General features: G+C 49.9%; 1 protein-coding gene and 1 pseudogene across 2 annotated transcripts; both read left to right on the forward strand.

The window, feature by feature from the left end:
- Positions 1-5,194: 5,194 nt before the first annotated feature.
- On the forward strand, positions 5,195-10,341 carry LOC308221326 (acyl-coenzyme A thioesterase 5-like; annotated as a pseudogene). The gene is made up of 4 exons: positions 5,195-5,771; positions 8,513-8,693; positions 9,310-9,661; positions 10,114-10,341. The product of its transcript is annotated as an acyl-coenzyme A thioesterase 5-like (transcript).
- A 2,196-nt stretch (positions 10,342-12,537) lies between these two features.
- LOC308221457 (acyl-coenzyme A thioesterase 1-like) lies at positions 12,538-18,910 on the forward strand. The gene is made up of 3 exons (XM_080618458.1): positions 12,538-12,834; positions 16,172-16,374; positions 18,171-18,910. Exons 1-3 carry the CDS (start codon positions 12,609-12,611, stop codon positions 18,774-18,776), a joined length of 1,035 nt encoding a protein of 344 aa, XP_080474584.1. The 5' UTR covers positions 12,538-12,608; the 3' UTR covers positions 18,777-18,910.
- Positions 18,911-19,424: the final 514 nt, after the last annotated feature.

Raw genomic sequence — 19,424 nt, forward strand, 5'->3', positions numbered from 1 at the left:
ACTGCAAGATTTTCTTACAATTGGAAGCTTGCAACATGAGCATCACTTGTGCCTACAGACTCTTGGCATTTAAAGGTACTCACAGTTGCATGGAAATCCTGACAACAACCTTCTTTCTTATGCAGCCTGCTCCTGACAGCCATTCTCCCTTGGCATTTTGGGACTTCCAGGAACTATAGAATCATAGAATCATAGAAAAGTTAGGGTTGAAAAGGACCTTAAGACCATCTAGTTCCAACCCCCCTGCCATGAGCAGGGACACACCACACTAAACCATATCATCCAAGGCCTCATCTAACCTGGCCTTGAACACCGCCAAGGATGGAGCATTCACAGCCTCCCTGGGCAACCCATTCCAGTGCCTCACCACCCTCTCAGTAAAGAATTTCTTCCTTATATCCAATCTAAACTTCCCCTGTTTAAGTTTGAACCCGTTACCCCTTGTCTTATCACTACAGTCCCTGATGAATAGTTCATCCCCAGCATCCCTGTAGGCCCCCTTCAGATACTGGAAGGCTGCTATGAGGTCTCCACGCAGCCTTCTCTTCTCCAGGCTGAACAGCCCCAACTTTCTCAGCCTATCTTCATAGGGGAGGTGCTCCAGTCCCCTGATCATCCTCATGGCCCTCCTCTGGACTTGTTCCAACAGTTCCATGTCCTTTTTATGTTGAGGTCACCAGAACTGCACACAAGACTCCAAGTGAGGTCTCACGAGAGCAGAGCAGAGGGGCAGGATCACCTCCTTGGACCTGCTGGTCACGCTCCTCTTGATGCAGCCCAGGATACAGTTGGCTTTCTGGGCTGCAAGCACACACTGAAGCCGGCTTATGTTCATTTTCTCATCGACCAACACCCCCAAGTCCTTCTCTGCTGGGCTGCTCTGAATCTCTTCTCTGCCCAACCTGTAGCCGTGCCTGGGATTGCTCCGACTCAGGTGTAGGACCTTGCACTTGGCATGGTTAAACTTCATCAGGTTGGCATCAGCCCACCTTACAAGCATGTCAAGGTCCCTCTGGATGGCATCCCTTCCCTCCGGCGTATCAACTGAACCACACAGCTTGGTGTCATCAGCAAACTTGCTGAGGGCGCACTCAATCCCACTGTCCATGTCACTGACGACATTTTCCAACATTTTCAGCCAACAGGCTGCTGAGCTGCTCACAAATCACTTTTAAACTGCACTCGACAACATGGGATGTCACTGACAAAGTCAGCTGAATAGCTCAGTTCAACCTCAGCAGCTGTCTCAAGCTAAAGTTTTTCAGTTCATATATTGGATTACTTACACTGATTCAAACAGTCACTGCAAATGCTGTAATGACCTAATGTGTTACTATCCTCCACTGAAGTTATTGCATCCAGAGCTTAGCTGTAGAATGAATCATCTGCAAGCTCTTAAAACATTTCACGTAGATATGGGGATTAGCTCATATTACCCTCAGCAGCACTTCAGGCTCTTAGTTGCCACTGCACCAAGCAACAAAGGATCTTTCTTGTCTTTGTTCTCCCGGCTCAGTGATGAGGGCAAGAAACTTAACTGAAGACTAGTAAACCAATAGTTTATAAAACCAGAAACATCAAGTCTACCACAGATGATTTTGCAATATTTTCTCTTACTGCAGCCTGAAACACTGCTTTAGAATTTCTAGGACAACTGAACTGGTTTTGTTACCCACGTACATAATAATTCCCTCTGTGATAGGAATTCTGTTTCTGTAGCATGCCAGCCAGGGGGCTTGGGGAAAAGTGACTATAAACAGCAAGATGACAGTGCTGCAAGGCAGGTTCTCAACATAACGACATGGAGCTGCCTCACAGTTGCCTCATTCCCTCTCCTGCCTGTCCCCAGCAATCTGCAGCTCCCGTTCCCACTCCCCCCGCCACCAGCTCCCTTCCTCCATCCCTCCCTCCCAGCCCCACTGAATTCCTTCTTTCTCCTGCAGGCCATGGCTCTCACAAAGCTCTTACTCTGGGTTCTGCAAAGCATGTTCTCAAACATGCACATGGTCAAAGCCACACGTGACCGCATGCAGCTGTGTTCTGAGATGCTTATCGAGGAGATAGCTCAGATGGTGCAGGAGCTGGAGCAGCAGCAGGTCAAGGAGCTGAAGAGAACAGAGCAAACTTGTGTCACCTGGAGTGGCCTGCTCTCGGCCGCCTTGTGGAACTGGACCTTCTGGGCGACCGCTGGCTTCCTGCTCCTCCTGATTGTCGGGCTCTGCTGCTGCTTTAGCAAAAGAAGCCCTGAGGTGGGCAGCAGCATCAGCAGTGAAAAGGAGGAAGACAGTGAAGAAGACAGCGAAGAAGACAGCGAAGAAGACAGTGCAGAAGACAGTGCAGAAGACAGTGCAGAAGAAGATGCTGCCGATGCGGCAGATTTGGAGACGTACATTGCAATGCACAACGAGTGGTCAGCGAACGAACTGGGGAACCGGAGCGAGTTGGTGGATGCGGTGGTGGAAAGCCTCCTTGTTGCTCTCCAACGGTCCAATGTCTTGTCAAAGGGTTTCTTCCCTGACCTGGGACCAGCCATCGGGGTGGGCAGCGCCTTTGATTGCTGGAGTCCCCAGGAAGACGAGCCTGTCTACCGTATGCTCGTGCGCCTGAAGCCCTCCCGTGGCCACACCTTCTGCCTGGAGCCAGGCACCGTGGCAAACGAGTCCCGCATCCGTGTGGAGCTGGAGTGCACATGCACTGCTCAGCAGACGGTGAGGCGCGCGCTGTGCTTCCTTCACAACCCCAAGGAGCCGCTCAGGAAGAAGCAGAAGCCCAGCCTCCTGCACACCCTCTGCACTGGCTCCTATCTAGATGTGCGGAAAACTGCTCGCTGGTTCCAGGATTTGGTGAGGGAAAACAAGGCAATCGTGCGCCTGTTACGTTTACGTTACTACCTTCTGACTGTGCTGCCCTCCAGACGCTCCTGCAAAGTGGCAATTAAACATATCTCTGGGAGAACCATGCTTGTTGAGATGATCTTTGGCGTGCAGCTGGGCGACTCAGACATCTTCATGAGCAGCCAGGCGAGAGAGGATATCTTCACCCCAAGCACAACCTGGACACTGAGCTGCGCCCGGGCAGAGGCGAAGTTCTTGTGGCTGATGTTCGATCAGACCCCAGATGACAGCTTGCTCAGCTGCCTGCATCTCTGCACCCCACCACACCCCTGTGAGACCTCTCCCAGGCCATGGCCCCATGTGCCCACCCTAGAAAAGGGTGGCAGCAGCCCCTCTTGGGATGCCCCCACTGCATTACATGGGCTCCCATCCCACGTGAGCTTCTGCAGAACACCTTCCCCATGGGGAAGGTGGGACCCAGGCCCCAAATGTGCTGCCTCACTGGACTTCTGTGGCACGGGGTGCTGAAGGAGCTGGGGCAGAAGGAAGTGGTGAGAGGGTCTGTGCCAGACCTTGCCATGCTGCCCCACCACTGTCCCCATGCCTGCAGCTGGTCACGTATGCACCAGATTGGAGGCCCACAGGCTGGGGACAAGTGAGAGCTTCCCTGTCCTCCAGCACAGCACTGGCTTCATGACAGTGACGCTCTGCTGCACATGGGATCATGTTCCCCGGGTGAGCTGTCTGGGCTGTCCAAGGGAATCACCCCATCCCAAAGTGCTCCTGCTCTGACTGGGCACTTTCAGCCTGCTGGGAACAGCCACATGGGTCAGGGAAAAGGAGCTGGCCATCACACCCTCTCCATGACTGGCTGCCCAAGCACAGGAGCCAGGACACCCAGCTTAAATGCAATGGTGATGCAGCTGAGTGGATCATAGGAGCAGCTGCTGCTCTGTGTGTTGTCAATTAATTTGCAGTCATTTAGCAGCTTGAAGGTCAACTGCTACCAGGTTTGGTCATGTCTTTTTCCCAAAGATGCTCCTCTGCAGTTCCTATTGTGTATCTGGCTCTAGACTAGAGGATCACTGAAAGGAGTCATTTCAGGCAATATTGTTCTTCATCTTGGCTGCTCCATGAGAAGGCATCTTTCTGTTGACATACATGGATAAGCAGGAGGTCTTTTTGAGCTGCTTCTCAGCCCTATTTTCTGCACCTGGATGTCCACACTGGGGAACGGCAGCCTTTTCCTCCTGCCAGGTTTCGTAGTGGATGTTATCAGTGCTGGCTGACACCTGTAGGCCTGCCCTAGCATGGGTAAGGCACTGTCTCTTGGCTTGGGTAAGAAGAGCACATGCAGAGCCTGAGGAAGGGAGGGAAAGATGCAGGTCTTGGAGCAGCCATGCCAACTGCTATTATCTGCCAAGAACACGACTGCAAGTCCCAGAAGATGATGTAGGAGAATGGCACTGGGCTCATGGGACTGTTTCTCCCGTGAAATTCTCCTAGGCCATGGCCCCGTGCACCCACAGTAGCACAGGGCCACACCAGCACCCCTTGGGATGCCCCCACTGAGCAAGGTGGGCTCCCATCCCAGGGGATAGGTGGTTCCTGAGCCCTGAAGGTGCTCCCTGCCTGCCTCACTGCTCTAGCTGCAGCCCCACACCAGATGGGGAGCACAGGATCCCCATGGGACTCCACCTTGCAGTTCCTGCTGCTGCAGGAGACCTGTCTCAACACGCCCTATCATGAACAGGAGCTGGAGTAGAGAAGACTGGAGAGAAGCTCTGTGCCATATCCTGCCATGCTGCCCCCCTGCTATCCCAATGCAGCTGCCACAGGGGTGGCCTTTCTTGGGGTGGCAGGAGCAAGCTGCTAAAACACTCCCAGACTGTGATGCCAATTGTCTGCAGGTCTGCATGCAGCAAAGCAATAACCTCTTCTGAAGGGATCCTGCAGTTTGGCGAAGTTTGGGAAAGGAAAGACAGAGCCTGTGAGAGAAGCTCAAGGAGGAGAGCTGCATCTGGGTCCAGTCCTGCAAGGATAGTCACCAGGATGCCTGTTTAGAGACCTGCTACCACAGCAGATAAGTGCAGTGCTTGTTAACATGTGTCTGGGCAGAGCTATCACCCTTTGGAGATGCTTCCAAAAAGTCAGAGGGCTGGTGTGTCAATACCACCCTGACGTGGGCGCTGACAGAGCTGCAGCCAGCGGTGGCTCCAGGCAGCCTTGGCATCTCCCATCACTGCATGGGCCCACACAGCTCCTGCCCTGATTCCCCTTCACCTGTGTGTGGGAAGCTGCACTGGTTGGAGAAGCCTCATCTTGAATGCAGACACAGTGAAAGCAGCAACGCAGGAGCCATGTCGTGGGTGACAGGCTCCCTGTGCCGGGCCAGCTCCCACGGCTGGCAGAGGAGGCTGCCCTGGCCCAGCCCTGCACGGACCCCTGTGATGGCCTCCCCCTGCCACCTCTCCTCGGCGGCCCCCTCCTTTCGCCTCTCGCCCGCCGCCTGCAGCCTCTTCGACGAGCCGCTGGCCATCGCCGTGCAGGGCCTGGGCCCGCGGCAGCCGGTGACGCTGCAGGCGTCCTTGCGGGACGAGAAGGGCGAGCTCTTCCAGGCCTGCGCCCTCTACCAAGCGGGGCACGATGGGGAGCTGGACCTCGCCCGCTGCCCCGCGCTACCAGGAGGCAGCTTCTGCGGCCTGGAGCCCATGGGGCTGCTCTGGGCTTTGCAGCCCCAGAAGCCCTTCTGGCGGCTGGTGAAGCGGGACGTGCAGACCCCCTTCGTGCTGGAGCTGGAGGTGTTTGATGGCCACGGGGACCCCCCCGGGCGGCTCCTGGCCCAGGCGCAGCACAAGCGGGCGTTCCTGCGGGATGGGGTGTGCAGAGTCCCCGTGAGAGACGGGAGGATCCGGGCGATGCTTTTCCTGCCTCCCGGTGAGTACCGGCCATGGTCATCCTGTTTTCTCTAGACCGGGACTCTTCATCAGAGATTGTAGTGATGGGACAAGGAGGGATGGTTTCAGACTTAAACGGGAGATTTAGGTGGGATATAAGGAAGAAATTCTTTACTGTGAGAGTGGTGTGGCACTGGAACAGACTGCCCAAAGAAACTGTGAATGCTCCATCCCTGACAGTGCTCAAGGCCAGGTTGGATGGGGCCTTGAGCAACCTGGTCTAGTGGAAGGTGTTGGATGGAGGGTTGGAACTTGATGATCTTAAGGTCTTTCCAACACTAACCATTCTATGATTCTAAGAAACCAATGTTCTGTCCATGCAAGCTGTTCCATAACCTCTGTAAAGAGGAGTCCATGAAAGCCTGTCCTTTCTTCCCCTACTCCTGCCCACCTGCACCACTGACCAACCTATCATTCCCAATCCACATGCCAGGACATGACTGCAGAAGCAGGCAGAGGAATAACACTTCTCCCCCAGAGAGTGAAATTTGTAAACATAGAGAAAAGCACAGCAAGTCAAAGTGAGCATGGCAGGAGGGCTGCTAGAGACTAAAAGCTACAGAAGAAAGTGGTGGAGAGCGACTCTGTGCCTGTCCTTGGCAGTCCTCCTCAATGGGAGGGTTTTGGGGATCCTCCTTTTCCCTCAGCACAGCAGCAGCTAACTATATGGTCCACTGTCTTGGGGTCCCTGTGGACATCATCAGTTTGTGAAAGCGGAAGGAGCAGGGACTCAAGAACATTTACAGGGATGAAACCTTTCCAGCAGGAAAAGACAATAGTTTAATTGCTCTGGAAAAGGTGCAGAGTACCTTCCTGAAGTGTAAGCATTGTCCAAGATGCCACCAGCCTGCACCATCTTCTGGGCAGCTACACGTAGACTTCCCTGGCAGAGTCCAGGGTGTGGGAAGGCTGATTCCACATCTCAGCATTCCAGTCACAGCAGGGCCAGGGCTCCCTGCCTCATCTCTAGCACCTCTGCTGAACAGGAGGCAGAAGCCACCTTCACACATTTTGTATCCAAACTGTCCTGTTTCCCCTGAGCTGAGAGTCCCTCTTGCTGCAGTAAGCCCAACGCCATTGCATCTCCTCAGTGTCCCCAAACGCACTTCTTTTGTGTGTGTTCCAAAATGATAACCCTTGCTGCATGCCCTGGTGCTTTGAATTGTTTCCTATGCACAAGACAGAAAGTTTATTCTCATCCTGCTGCCACTACAGCTAGTCTTCAGCTCAGCAGGACTGTAAGCTCGGTCTGTAGTCAGTACTTCTGTTACACAGTTGGAGAAGTGTTTTGCGACCGTGATTTCAACACATTCAAATTGTCCTGCTCTGAGATACCCTCACTGTGATTTTTGGTTCCTGGGAGCTCTCTCTGTGCCATACATCTCCACATTAAGATTCAGGAGTTGGATACTCCTCAGCAAACCACCTAAGGCCACGTAAAGATAGCTCAAACGGCTTTTGCTATAGTACTGTCCCACCTCCCTTGGGCACTCCCACAGCCTTATTCAGCACCTTTTCTGTGCATGTTCAGTGCAAGCTCGTAGTGTCCAGCTACACTCAGCTGAGCCATGAGCTACAGACAACTTCACTTCTGGCCTCTTTGTACACAGCCACTGCTCTGAACGCTCACAGTCTCTGGAGAACCAGCAGATGTGCTATCACCTGCAGGCAAACAGCAAATAAGTGCTGTTTTTTTTAAAAAACAGTGAAATAAGTGCACAGCACTGCTTGGGATGGTAAGGCTCTCCCTGGCCCAAGGCAGAGAGCAACCAGGTGCTGTGTGTTCCTCTCTTCTCCATGATTCCCAGCAGCACGTCCCCACCTTCCACCTGCAGCCCTGTTTGAAGATGCACAGACTACTGTGGTGCAGGGCAGGACATCCCTGAACAGTTGAGAGACATGGACACGCTCAAGCCTGTGGCTCTCCTGAAGCCAAGAGTAAGGGTGAGCTGGGTCTTACTTACTCCCCAACATGGCTAGGGGCACTGTTTCTGGCCTGGGGAGCTTCCCTGGGCCCTACAGCCCCAAAACCCATTGGACTGTAGGAATGCAACATGCAGAGCACTCTCTTCCCTTGCACTGGGTGGTCAGGAGCAGGATTTTCACAGGATGAGGAAAAAAAGGATGCTGGGCCAAGAGTGAAAGATCCAAACAACAATCTTCCCATCACCCAGTGAGATGGCATCCTGTGCAGAATTTAATACTGATCACAGCCAGAGACATGATCCCAAAAAGCTGGTTGGGTGGATCCCACTTAACACTTTTCAAGGGATCCTAGATGTCCAAGAGCCACAATACCAACACAAATGCTTACAGTTTCTATTTAAAAGTATTACATCTATTAAATCGTGCTACCTTGAAGATTTTTACATTGCCATGTGAAGTGATCATTGGTACAAGGCTACTTACAGGGAGAAGTAGGCCTTCACCAGTCTCTGTCTGTTGGACCTAAGCACAATGCAGAAATACTGCTGATTCCTGAAACAAGTAAGAGTTTGGACCTTACCCAAGAGGTACTTCTGCTCCTGAGCCTTTTTGCCTCTGCAACATACTCTTAAGGTTTTTTCAGCCGCTGGCGTCACACACCTGAGTCACTGATCATGTCCTTTCCCCCCAAAGACGCTTCACTGCAGTTCCTGTTGTGTACCTCGTTTTATGCATTCTAAACCAGAAAAACTGAAAGGAGTTATTTCAGGCAACTCTTTGTCTTGTCTGCTCCAGGAGAAGAACCCTTTCCAGGGATCATCAACATACATGGATACACAGGGCACAGAGCCAGCCTGCTGGCTTTGCCACACTGGCCCTGGCTTATTACCAATAAAAGGATCTGCCCCAGGAGCCAACTGAAATCCACCTGGAATATTTTGAAGAGGCACTGAACTATATGCTGCAGCACCCACAGGTATGAGCACCCTCCATGTCCCCTGGCCTCCAGGGAGCACTTCTCCAAAGTGTCTGTCACTGCCTGAGTTATCTCTGAAGGAAGCTGCTGAAATACTCACCTGGTGTGGCTGGCATCTGCCAGGAGTTTGGGTGTCTGAGTTCTAGGAAAGAGGAAGGGTCAAACAGGTACACAATGGAAGGGTGGTGGAGAGAGATCACAAAGAAATCTCACAAGAGGCAGCTGAGACATAACAAAGCGAGAAGGCTGTGCAGGAGGGAGCCTTCATGAATTGCCACCAAACCTCCTCCTACAGTTTCAAAAGTGAAAAGTAAAGAGCATCTGCCAGTGTCTAAGACTGATAACTCTTAGTTGTGTTCTATACCCTATATTCAAATCGGTAAAATCATGTTCCCCCTCTCTTGGCCGATGTCGGTGCACCAGGAAACATTACAAAAGACAGCAGTTTGAAGGAGGTGAGGTGCTTGGTATTTGTCCAGAAGAAAAACTAATCATTGCCATCACCTCCTTCATGGTGTTTTGTGCAAACTCTTATCATTATACAATGTCCTTCTCCAGGAATTAGCTGCTGTGTTTTTCAGCTCAGTACTGATGAGGATTTCTGCCTCTCTACCAGGTGAAGGGACCAGGGGTTGGCCTGCTTGGTTACTCCAAAGGAGCTGATCTGTGTCTTGCCATGGCCGCCTTCCTCAATAACATCACTGCCCTTGTTTCCCTCAATGGCTCTATGGCCATTACAATTGTTCTTCTACATTACAAGGATAAAACCATCCCTGTTTTGGCCATTGATGAACAACGGGTCAAGGTCATTGATTCCAATATTCTTGATTTATCTGACATCTTCATGAGCCCCTTTCAAGCCCCTGGCAACCAAAGCCTGATCCCACTAGAGAAAGCTGAGGCACAGTTACTGTTCATTGTGGGACAAAATGACCATTTTTTTAGAAGTGACTATTATGCTACTGAATGTGGTGTATCAAAGACAGACTCCAGTTCCAGTGAAATCTGAAGACCTTTATTTTGCGTCTCTCATCCCTTTTATAGTCTACTCAGTGCTAAGGAGTAACTTTCCACCCTTTTACTCCCTTATCATCCCGATTTAGCAAAACTACTAAGGGTTACAAATATTCACACTGTTTAGTCTGTCTTTGAGATGCACATCCTGCTTTATCTTGCAAACCGCCTGCTTTGTTTTGCTAACCGATCTTTACCCTTCATTGTTCTCTTCACAGTTCCCAAGGCTTAGGCCCGAGCAAGGCATTAACACCTGGTATTTTCTTCACTGTTCCCAAGGCTTAAGACAGACCACGGCAATAGCACCTGGTGTTTTCTTCACACTTCCCAGGGCTCAAGCCGGATCAGGGTGATAATGCCTGGATCCATTTCATTAACTATTTCTGTCTGTCACCCACAACTGAAGTCTGCAAGCTTCTGCAGGCACAAGGAAAGGAAAACTAAGATTCTCTCTTACCATGGAACAGGGCATTGCATTGACCCTCTCTTTTTCCCTTTGTACCCCATAGGAAACCATCCCATTCTTCACAAGCAGGCAGTCATGGGTGCGGAGCCTGGGGCTCATTCCAAAGCCCAGCTTCATGCCTGGCCACAGATCCAGGCTTTTTTCCACAAGCACTTAAATGACAACTAATGTGCAAAAAAATAACGTGCAAGCAACACACAACTTGGAAGAACCAGATCTGCTAAATTCTTTCACATTTATCAGGTCAAACCTTGTTCACAGCTGTATCAGTACAACTACAGTATCTTCCATGAGTTTGCACATCCATAATCAGAAAAGAACTGGGTTTGCTTTTTTAGTTTTCCCTGAACTTTCTTTGCTCAAGGAATGGATGATAGATTTGCATCAGCCCTTGATAAAACAGATCATGTGCAAAATGCACAGCTACATTTCTCAAGTGATTTCTATTTTTCTAATACTGGACAGTACTTTGCATATCACTCTGGTCTCTACATACATACATACATACTTGGGTGACATGGTTTAGTGGGAGGTGTCCCTGCCCATGGCAGGGGGGTTGGAACTAGATGATCTTAAGGTCCTTTCCAACCCTAACTGTTCTATGATTCTATACACTATCCTCAGCTCATACTTTGAAGCAACACCTCTCAATTGCTGAATTTTGAAATAGGGATTTCACCACTCTTCTGGTGACTACCTCATTGCAAATGGAAATATCTCTGATCTCTATGCTGCTGGAAGTGTGTAAGAATGGGTGCTATAGCCAAGATGCCAGGATATCTCTGGTTAACCCTCAGGAAGGGTAGTTTGCCCTCTATGGCTTCTTTCCATCTTCCCTTCAGAAGGAAGTGCTCTGGCCCCAAAATGTCATGTAAAAAACCATTCGGATAAATTTACATCCATTGTGATTTTCCTCCACCCAATGTAGAATTTTTTCAGCTTCGTTATTAGGGTGAGAATTGTAATAAAGAGACCAAGATTTGAAAGCCATGTTGTTATTTGCTGTGCTTTGGTTAGAAGCAGGGAACTTTGCATCTTGACCATTCTCATCCCAGGGTGGAACTTGCAGGAGCCTGGCAGCTGACACATAGCCCCTTCACTCTCTTAGGGTACCAAGTGTGGAGGAGTGGTGTTGCTTAACCCTTCAGGGCCCTTTCCCTTAGCATCTGTTCCAGCATAAGGTGATCAAATCAATCTGGTGATCAAATCCAGTGCTGCAAGCCAAGAAGTGTTGTTCTCAATAACAGAAGTTGCCATACATGAGGGCTGGGCAGCAGACAACATACCCAAGTGGTAGATGCCAAAGTACTTCACCTGTTTAGGAGTGGCAGGGCAATCTCCACAGTGAACGAAAGACTGTTGAAACTGCCCAATACCTCTGATCACTTAGTATTTCAAAGAGGACAATGCTGAGAATTTCCTCAGATGCTTCCACTTGTTTCACACCACTAAATCAGACATGGGGAGCTCTGAGCAAGAGGCATCTCTACCTGCATCTCCCAGGAACAGTCAGGGAGCCTGAGGAAGCAGTTCTCCCTTTGCAGGTCTCTTTGGAGCAAATACCCAGCTCTGGGTATGATGGACTGAATGGCTGCCTTTTAAAACCCTCGTACAATCCATTAGTAGAAGAGTCAGATGCCTCCTGACCTAAAAAGTATGTGAAGGCATCCCTCCCTCATCCCTCTAGCACTCCTGACCGCCCTGACCATCCTCCCAGTTCTTACGGCTGTGCTGGTGCCAGGGCTGGGCAGAGCCTGGTGGGCAAGCCCTTCCCTGTCCTGTGAATACCGACTGCGATTCTGCTCCTCACTGTCTCCGCCCGTCCTGGCACGCTCGTCCCGGCACACAGGCACCGCCCGGCCCGGGGCAGCTCGAGAACACCGAGGGGGAAGTCTCTGAGGCCAGAACGGGTTTCAGATCACAGTTCTGGGCAGATCGCTCTCCCGCAGCCGGAGAGAGAAGGAAGTTAGAGGAGGAGGGCAGGGGAGGAGGCAGGCGGGCAGGGCGGGACCCGCTGCTCTCTGCAGGACCGGGCCGGGCGAGCACCGCTGCCGTCGCGCTATACCCCACAGAACCCCGGGGTTATGTCGTGGGTGACAGGCTCCCTGTGCCGGGCCAGCTCCCACGGCTGGCAGAGGAGGCTGCCCTGGCCCAGCCCTGCACGGACCCCTGTGATGGCCTCCCCTTGCCGCCTCTCCTCGGCGGCCCCTTCCTTCCGCCTCTCGCCCGCCGCCTGCAGCCTCTTCGACGAGCCGCTGGCCATCGCCGTGCAGGGCCTGGGCCCGCGGCAGCCGGTGACGCTGCAGGCGTCCTTGCGGGACGAGAAGGGCGAGCTCTTCCAGGCCTGCGCCCTCTACCAAGCGGGGCACGATGGGGAGCTGGACCTCGCCCGCTGCCCCGCGCTACCAGGAGGCAGCTTCTGCGGCCTGGAGCCCATGGGGCTGCTCTGGGCTTTGCAGCCCCAGAAGCCCTTCTGGCGGCTGGTGAAGCGGGACGTGCAGACCCCCTTCGTGCTGGAGCTGGAGGTGTTTGATGGCCACGGGGACCCCCCCGGGCGGCTCCTGGCCCAGGCGCAGCACAAGCGGGCGTTCCTGCGGGATGGGGTGTGCAGAGTCCCCGTGAGAGACGGGAGGATCCGGGCGATGCTTTTCCTGCCTCCTGGTGAGTACCAGCCGTGCCGGGCTCCTTCCCCCGCGAATGCAGCCTCTGCTCTCGGCCCTATGCTCCCAGCGCCGGAGCCATCCCCGCTCCAGAGTCCCCTTGTGCCCTGAACTACGCAGAGGACAAGGGGGAGCTGGTCCTCACCAGCTGGCACGGGGACCTCTTCAAGGAGCAGCCTGATGGAGTCTGACCGGCTTTGATCTGCTGGCCACAGTCTTCACCTACCGTAACGGCATGGGCTAAAACACATTTTTATCTCAACCCACTGTTTTTTTATCGTTTTTTATTCCTGATGCTCTTCCCTATCCCTTGGGGTTGGGGGGAGTAAGCAGCTGTGCGGTACTTAGTTGCCATCTGGTGTTAAACCACGACAGCCCTTTTGATGGGAATCAGGGAAGTCTCGGTGCGGTTTTGCTGCCGGTGCACTGTTGTGGTTGCAATTGGCACTTGTTGTTCTTCAACCTTCAGCAACCGCACAACAAAAGGGTCCTCTGAGATAGGAGGCAAGGTGGACAGCTGATTAATTTCCTCTGTCTCCGAGGCAGCTATACCAGAAGTCCATCAGTACCCTTTGGGTCCTTGAAGTACCTTCTCCTGAGATAGTCTATGCCAAGGATGCCAGTCACAGTCGGGTGCTTTTGCCACTCCTTCTCAGTTAGGCTGATTTCAGTCTCCAGTACAGTCAGCTCTTGGGATCCCCCTGCCTCCCTGAAATACAAATGGGTTCTGCCCCTTGATGGCTTGATGGCATTAGGGTACACTGTGCAGTGGTGTCTGCTAGGGCCTTACATGCCTGTGGGTCTGATGAGCCAGACCATCTGATCCACACAGTCCAGTAAACCTGTTGTCCCTTTCCTCCACCTTGCTGGAGGCAGGGCCCTTCTAATCCTGGTCACAGGATTCTCCACTCACTTCTTGTAGATACGGGTTAGAATTTCTTTCCATAGGATCAGGAGTACCATCTGCCCTTCCACTCTGTCTGGAAAACTGCCCACTGGAGACTCGAGAAGCAACTTTCCTGGAAGAACACCCATTTGTGATTGGTTTTCCTTGCAATTCACATACCAGTGCCTCTAAGGTTGAGGCAGGTTTTTCATCCCACTTCTTCATGTCCTCTCCATAGTCCTGCAGGTAAAACCACAGGGTACCCCATGGTGTGTACCTTCTATATCCTTCTCCTTGAGCAAAAGGGTACTTACTCTTAATAGCTGAGATGCTGGTCCATACAGGTGAGAAGGTGGATCTATGCTCTTTGAGTTGCTAGATCAGTTTATCCGCAGCTGAAATGAGGGAGGAAAAGATACTGTCTTCATATTCCCAGAGCTGGCAAACCACTTCATCCACCGTGGATGGCACTTCCTCTCTCCAGCTTATTACTGCCAGGGAGTTGGCGTATGACAATGGCACACTACATACAAATTCCTGCCACATGCCTTGCGTGCACTGGCCTTCATCTGGATCTGTGGGTAACTGCATTTTTCATGTCATAACAAATCATTTCTAGCATGGCTAATTCCCTCAGGTACTGGATACATCTCTCTATTGCAGTCTGCTTGCCTGGCGCTATATAACATCTTTCTTGAAGGGATACCTTTCCTTCTCAGCTAACAGGAGCCACCTCCAGAGGCTGAGGACTTGCATTCCTCTCCCAATCACCTTTTCAATGCCCTCTTCCCTTTCCCAGCTGCTTGGCTTCCCTACCCTCTAATCCCCGATTGTTAGCTCCATTATCCCAGCATTGGAACAGCCAGGTGATAATGTGCTCACGTGGATGACTGCTGAAATCTTTCACATATCCCTCAGCTCACTCAGGGATACAGATTGAGACCTTACCTATTCTGCCTCTTCCTCTCGTTCTTGTGATGGCCCTGCTTCATCCTCCTTCAGTGAGTGACCTGTCTTTCATATTCATTTACTGTTGTGTATAGGGGCAACTCATACTGGCATAGGTTGATTCTCTGGTTCAGCTGCAGTCTGTCACCAGGATCAGAGTAACTGCAGTGCCTGTAATTTTGCTGTCAGATCCAGAGTCCTCCTTTTCCTTTTGAGAGTACTGCAGTGTTGAGAAGGGTTCTGTAGGCATGGGCCAGGCCCCAGGACTTTGCAGTGGTATGTATCTCTCCAGAATTGCCAGGGTGACAGTATACTTCTTCCAAATACTGTACTCCTTTTTCCAGATTCTGTACTTGCTCAGGGGTGAAATTCTAAAATGCTGGCCTACGTACTTGCTGATACTGTGCCAGTCCCATTCGCCCCCCCAGCTATTGAGCCTCAGGGCTGATCTCTGGGCAGTATTTTTAAATAGTTGATAACCTTAAACAGACCTGAAGCATATTCAGCAACACGCTGGTTCCTAGTGATAGGGCCATGCTGGTTACAAGGGTATTCAAAGGATATTCAAAATCTTTTAAATTCTCAACTGCTCATGTCAGATCTGTTGTTATCTCAACCCTTCGAGCCCCACATTGGGTGCCAAAAAGGACTCTTGAGGTTGAACACCAGTCAGCAACTAAGTACCACACAACCGCTCACTTACCGCCTCTCTGCCCTGTGGGATGAGGAGGAGAACCAGGAAAAAAAAAAGGTAGAAACCTTGTGGGTTGAGATAAGAACAGTTTAATAAAGTAACCAGTAACAATCACAATAACAATATTTTTAAAAGGAAATTAAGATAAAGGAATCAAACGACCAAGGAAAAAAACCTCAAGTGTTGCACAACACAATTCCTCACCACTCGCTGATTGATACCAGTCCTGTCCTCAAGCAGTGCTCTGGCCTTCCAGGTAACTCCCTGCAGTTTATATACTTGGCATAGTGTGCTGTTGTATGGAATATCCCTTTGGCTAGTTTGGGTCAGGTGTCCTGTCTCTGCTCCCTCCTGCCTTCCCATGCTCCTCCTCACTGGCAGAGCAGGAGAGACTGAAAAGTCCTTGATCAGGGTAAGCATTAACTAGCAACAACTAAACTATCAGTGTGTTATCAGTACTGTTCTCAGACCAAATCAGAAACACAGCACTGCACCAGCTACTAGGAACAAAATTAACTCTCTCTCGTTCAAAACCAGAGCACAAGGGATCCCTTCCATTCACTTCAGCCACAGGCTTCCTGATGTTATCCAGAACATTAGCAAGCTTGCTATTTTGTGTTGTCTTGTTTAACTTTGAAGCAATGTAACCATTTACTGAAAACTGGCACAGTAATTTAGGACTCTTACTACCATTCTGCTCCTGTAGTGTTGGGGTTTTTTTTTCTTTTATAAAAAGATGCATTCCCAGGCCTATGAATTTGGAATATAAATTAAAAATTGTGAGTTAATGTGTGCTGTAATCTCTTGCAGGCAATGGCCCCTTTCCAGGCATTATTGACTTGTACGGACTTGGAGGAGGACTCCCCGAATACAGGGCATGCCTGCTGGCCAACTATGGCTTTGCTGTGCTGGCTCTGGCTTACTATGGCTATGAAGATCTTCCTAAACAGATGAAGGAACTCCATCTGGAATATTTTGAAGAAGCCGTCAACTATATGTTACAACACGCCCAGGTTGGTTTGTTCATTGACACTGCCACTAGAGGGAACTCGTTAGTCAGGTCCTGTCATACTGCAGATGCGGCAGAGCTGCTGTACTTAAAATAGCACCTTCATTCAAGTTGGCTGTAATTAATTTGTTTTATATCTTTAACTCCCATTACAATGGTTCTCTAGTAGATTATTCCAATTCTTCCTCTTGAACTGGCCAGGTGACACATAGGTCACATGCTGGTAATTTCTGCTTCATTCAGCCCAGTGTCATAACCAGGGTGGTAGTTGTCTGGAGGCTTACTGGACTTCCAGTGAGGCTTTTAGGTTTATGCTCTGTAGAATGTCCTTCAGAACTAAACAGCCTTTTTAGCTGTGGAGCACGATAACCTTCTATGATCCAGGTCTCAAGGAAGTCTACCAGTACACATTTGTTGCTGTCTATTGTATAAGCTGCTAAAATTACTCCAAATATTGCTTTTGGTGAAACTTTTTAGTAGCTAAAACTAAAACTTTGGGTTTTAGTAGCTAGTTTTGAACTTGGGGATCCTTCTAAGCCAACACCTCCTGGAAGAAAACCCTGCTCGGTTCTGCATCTCCTTCCAGGTAGCTGTGCATGACAGTAACTAGAATTGCACAAGGCAACACCTGGTTTCTCTGTAGGACTTGAAATAAACACCTTCCTTGACCTCAGAAAGAACAGCAGTTGTTAAAGGTCTTGGTTGCTCTTCAGTTACCCTAACCCTAACTGTTCATCCCACCTCTCTGCCCAAAAAACTCTGAAAAATGCTTCCCACATATCCTTTTTTTTTTTTATCTGAGAGCAGTACCATAGCCTTCCATTAACACCTCCGCTCATACCCTCACCATATTTTTAACATGTTGCAAAGTTTCAGCTATGTTTTCTAATTTCTCCCTTCCCATGCTTCAGTCAGTAGGTTTGGAGCCTATTAGGCTGCTGATAAAGTACAGAAGGTACTAAATTTCAGTGCTGTCTCAGAGCCCATTTTACCCCTAAGGGTTTTTTTTATATTGGAGTAGTTGTGATATTAGCTAACTTTCTTCCAGTATCCTTAGAGGACTTTGGCAGCCTGTAAGAACATTTAGTCTTCCCATTCTAGTTATTTTTTCTGTGTAAAAGAAAATGAAGGTAACCTATTCTAGATTGACTCCAGAGGACTGTACAATTCACTTAGAAAAATGGTTTTAGTAGGTTATATTTTTTTAAGATCATTTTAATGGTAAGTTACCTCATACTTCCCCTTTCACTGTGAGTTAGACACCAAGCATACTAGACAAACAGAAGAGGGCTGATGTGGAGTCTGCTACCCAATTTTAGCTTCTTAATAGGGGACTCAAAGGCAGTGGTTGAATAAAAGAAATATTCATATAAATATTATCATAATGGATGACAGTATCATAGTCATTGCTGATGCTGAGTGTTTTGCACTGATAGAAAGTATTTGTAGAAGAGGCCTCCCCTGCACCTTCCCTCTTCTCTCCTGAACTGCCATATAAGAAAAGTGAATCCGGGGCTGCACATTGTATGCTTTTTATAAGCACAGCTGTACCCTCTGCATATGCTTCAGCACTGAGCCTTGTAGATTTGTTGGGGTGATGCTGCATTCTCAGCAGGGCTTATGATCATAAATCAAGCACAGAACAGTGCTCCAGGATCCCTCAGACACAGGGGCTGCACGCAGGACCTTAGATGCCTGTACCTGGGGTCCAGATTCAGGACAGACATGGCTGTGGACATTGCAACATTTTAAAGAAGTGGTGTGCCATCATTCATTGCTTGTGGTTTCTCTCCCTTCCAGGTTAAAGGCCCCGGGATTGGATTGCTTGGAATTTCCAAGGGGGGCGATCTGTGTATCTCCATGGCCTCCTTCCTAAAGGGGATCACAGCCACTGCCGTTATAAACGCCTCAGTGGCAAATGTGGGTGCAGTGCTGCGCTACAGGGACATCACCATTCCACCCCTTGGTCTCAGTCCAGAACGCATCAAGATTACCAAGTCTGGGATTGCTGATATTGTTGATGCACTGAACAACCCACTAGAAGGGCCTGACCGCCAAAGCTTCATCCCTTTGGAGAAGGCTGAGTGTTGCTTCTTGTTCATTGTTGGCCAGGATGATCACAACTTTAAAAGTGAATTCTTTGCAGTTGAGGGGAGCAAACGTTTGCAAGCTCATGGGAAGGAAAAGCCTGAGATAGTCTGCTATCCTGGAGCAGGGCACTACATTGAACCCCCTTTTTTCCCAATGTGTGCAGCCTCAATGCACCAGCTGGTTGGCAGGCCTGTGATTTGGGGAGGAGAGCCCAAGGCACACTGTGAGGCACAGATAGATGCTTGGCAGCAGATCCAAGCTTTCTTCTGCAAACACCTCATGGGCAAGCCATCTGGAACATCCAGTAAGCTGTGATGTGTCTTAGGTTACTTTAGAGAGGAAAAGTCTGGTGCTTCAAATTTGGTTTGTTATATGCCTCTGAATGAGAACAAGGAACATCAGAGAATAAGTTATTCGGTTTCTTGGGGGATGATAGCAAGTGAAGGCATGAGGGCTGCTTTCTTTTAACACCCTCCTCTAACATCGGTTAGAGGTCTTAGTGCCATGTTACGTGTAGTATGGGATTACAAGCTGTAGAAAAATGGTGGTAAGGTTGGATCTGCTTTGAATGTTAAGTGAAAGGTAACTTATTTAAGCTGAGAACTGGGATGAGAATTTGCCTTGGTTTTCTTAGAAGAAACATTATGTTTGCCATTGTCCTTACCAGAGCCAGCTTTGTGCTCTAGTTTTTCTGGAAGCAGCTGTTCTGTCTTCCTGCCTCCACTAATCTTTCTGTTCTCCCTGTGCACCTCGTTGCTCCTTCCTCTTTTCCCATATCACTGAGATGCATCTGCCTTAACACTTAGTATCTAGTATTTCATTCACCAAAAGAAGCAATACTGTGCCTGTATCCTCAGAGAATACATCTCCCATTTATAGCCAACAACAGTCCATAGCCTAATGTGATGTTTTGGGCACATGCACTAGAAATGAGACGTTTATACAGTTTTGGAAGGTTCATAA

Source organism: Psittacula echo, assembly GCF_963264785.1.
Source record: "Psittacula echo genome assembly, chromosome: 5".
Lineage (NCBI taxonomy): Eukaryota > Metazoa > Chordata > Aves > Psittaciformes > Psittacidae > Psittacula > Psittacula echo.

Excerpts from the sequence above, each read along its gene's own strand:
- LOC308221457 (XM_080618458.1), top strand. The coding sequence starts at position 12,609 with ATGGGGCTGCTCTGGGCTTTGCAGCCCCAGAAGCCCTTCTGGCGGCTG. Across the intron at positions 12,835-16,171 it reads GATGCTTTTCCTGCCTCCTG|GCAATGGCCCCTTTCCAGGC; the intron begins GTGAGTACCAGC and ends AATCTCTTGCAG. Across the intron at positions 16,375-18,170 it reads ATATGTTACAACACGCCCAG|GTTAAAGGCCCCGGGATTGG; the intron begins GTTGGTTTGTTC and ends TCTCCCTTCCAG.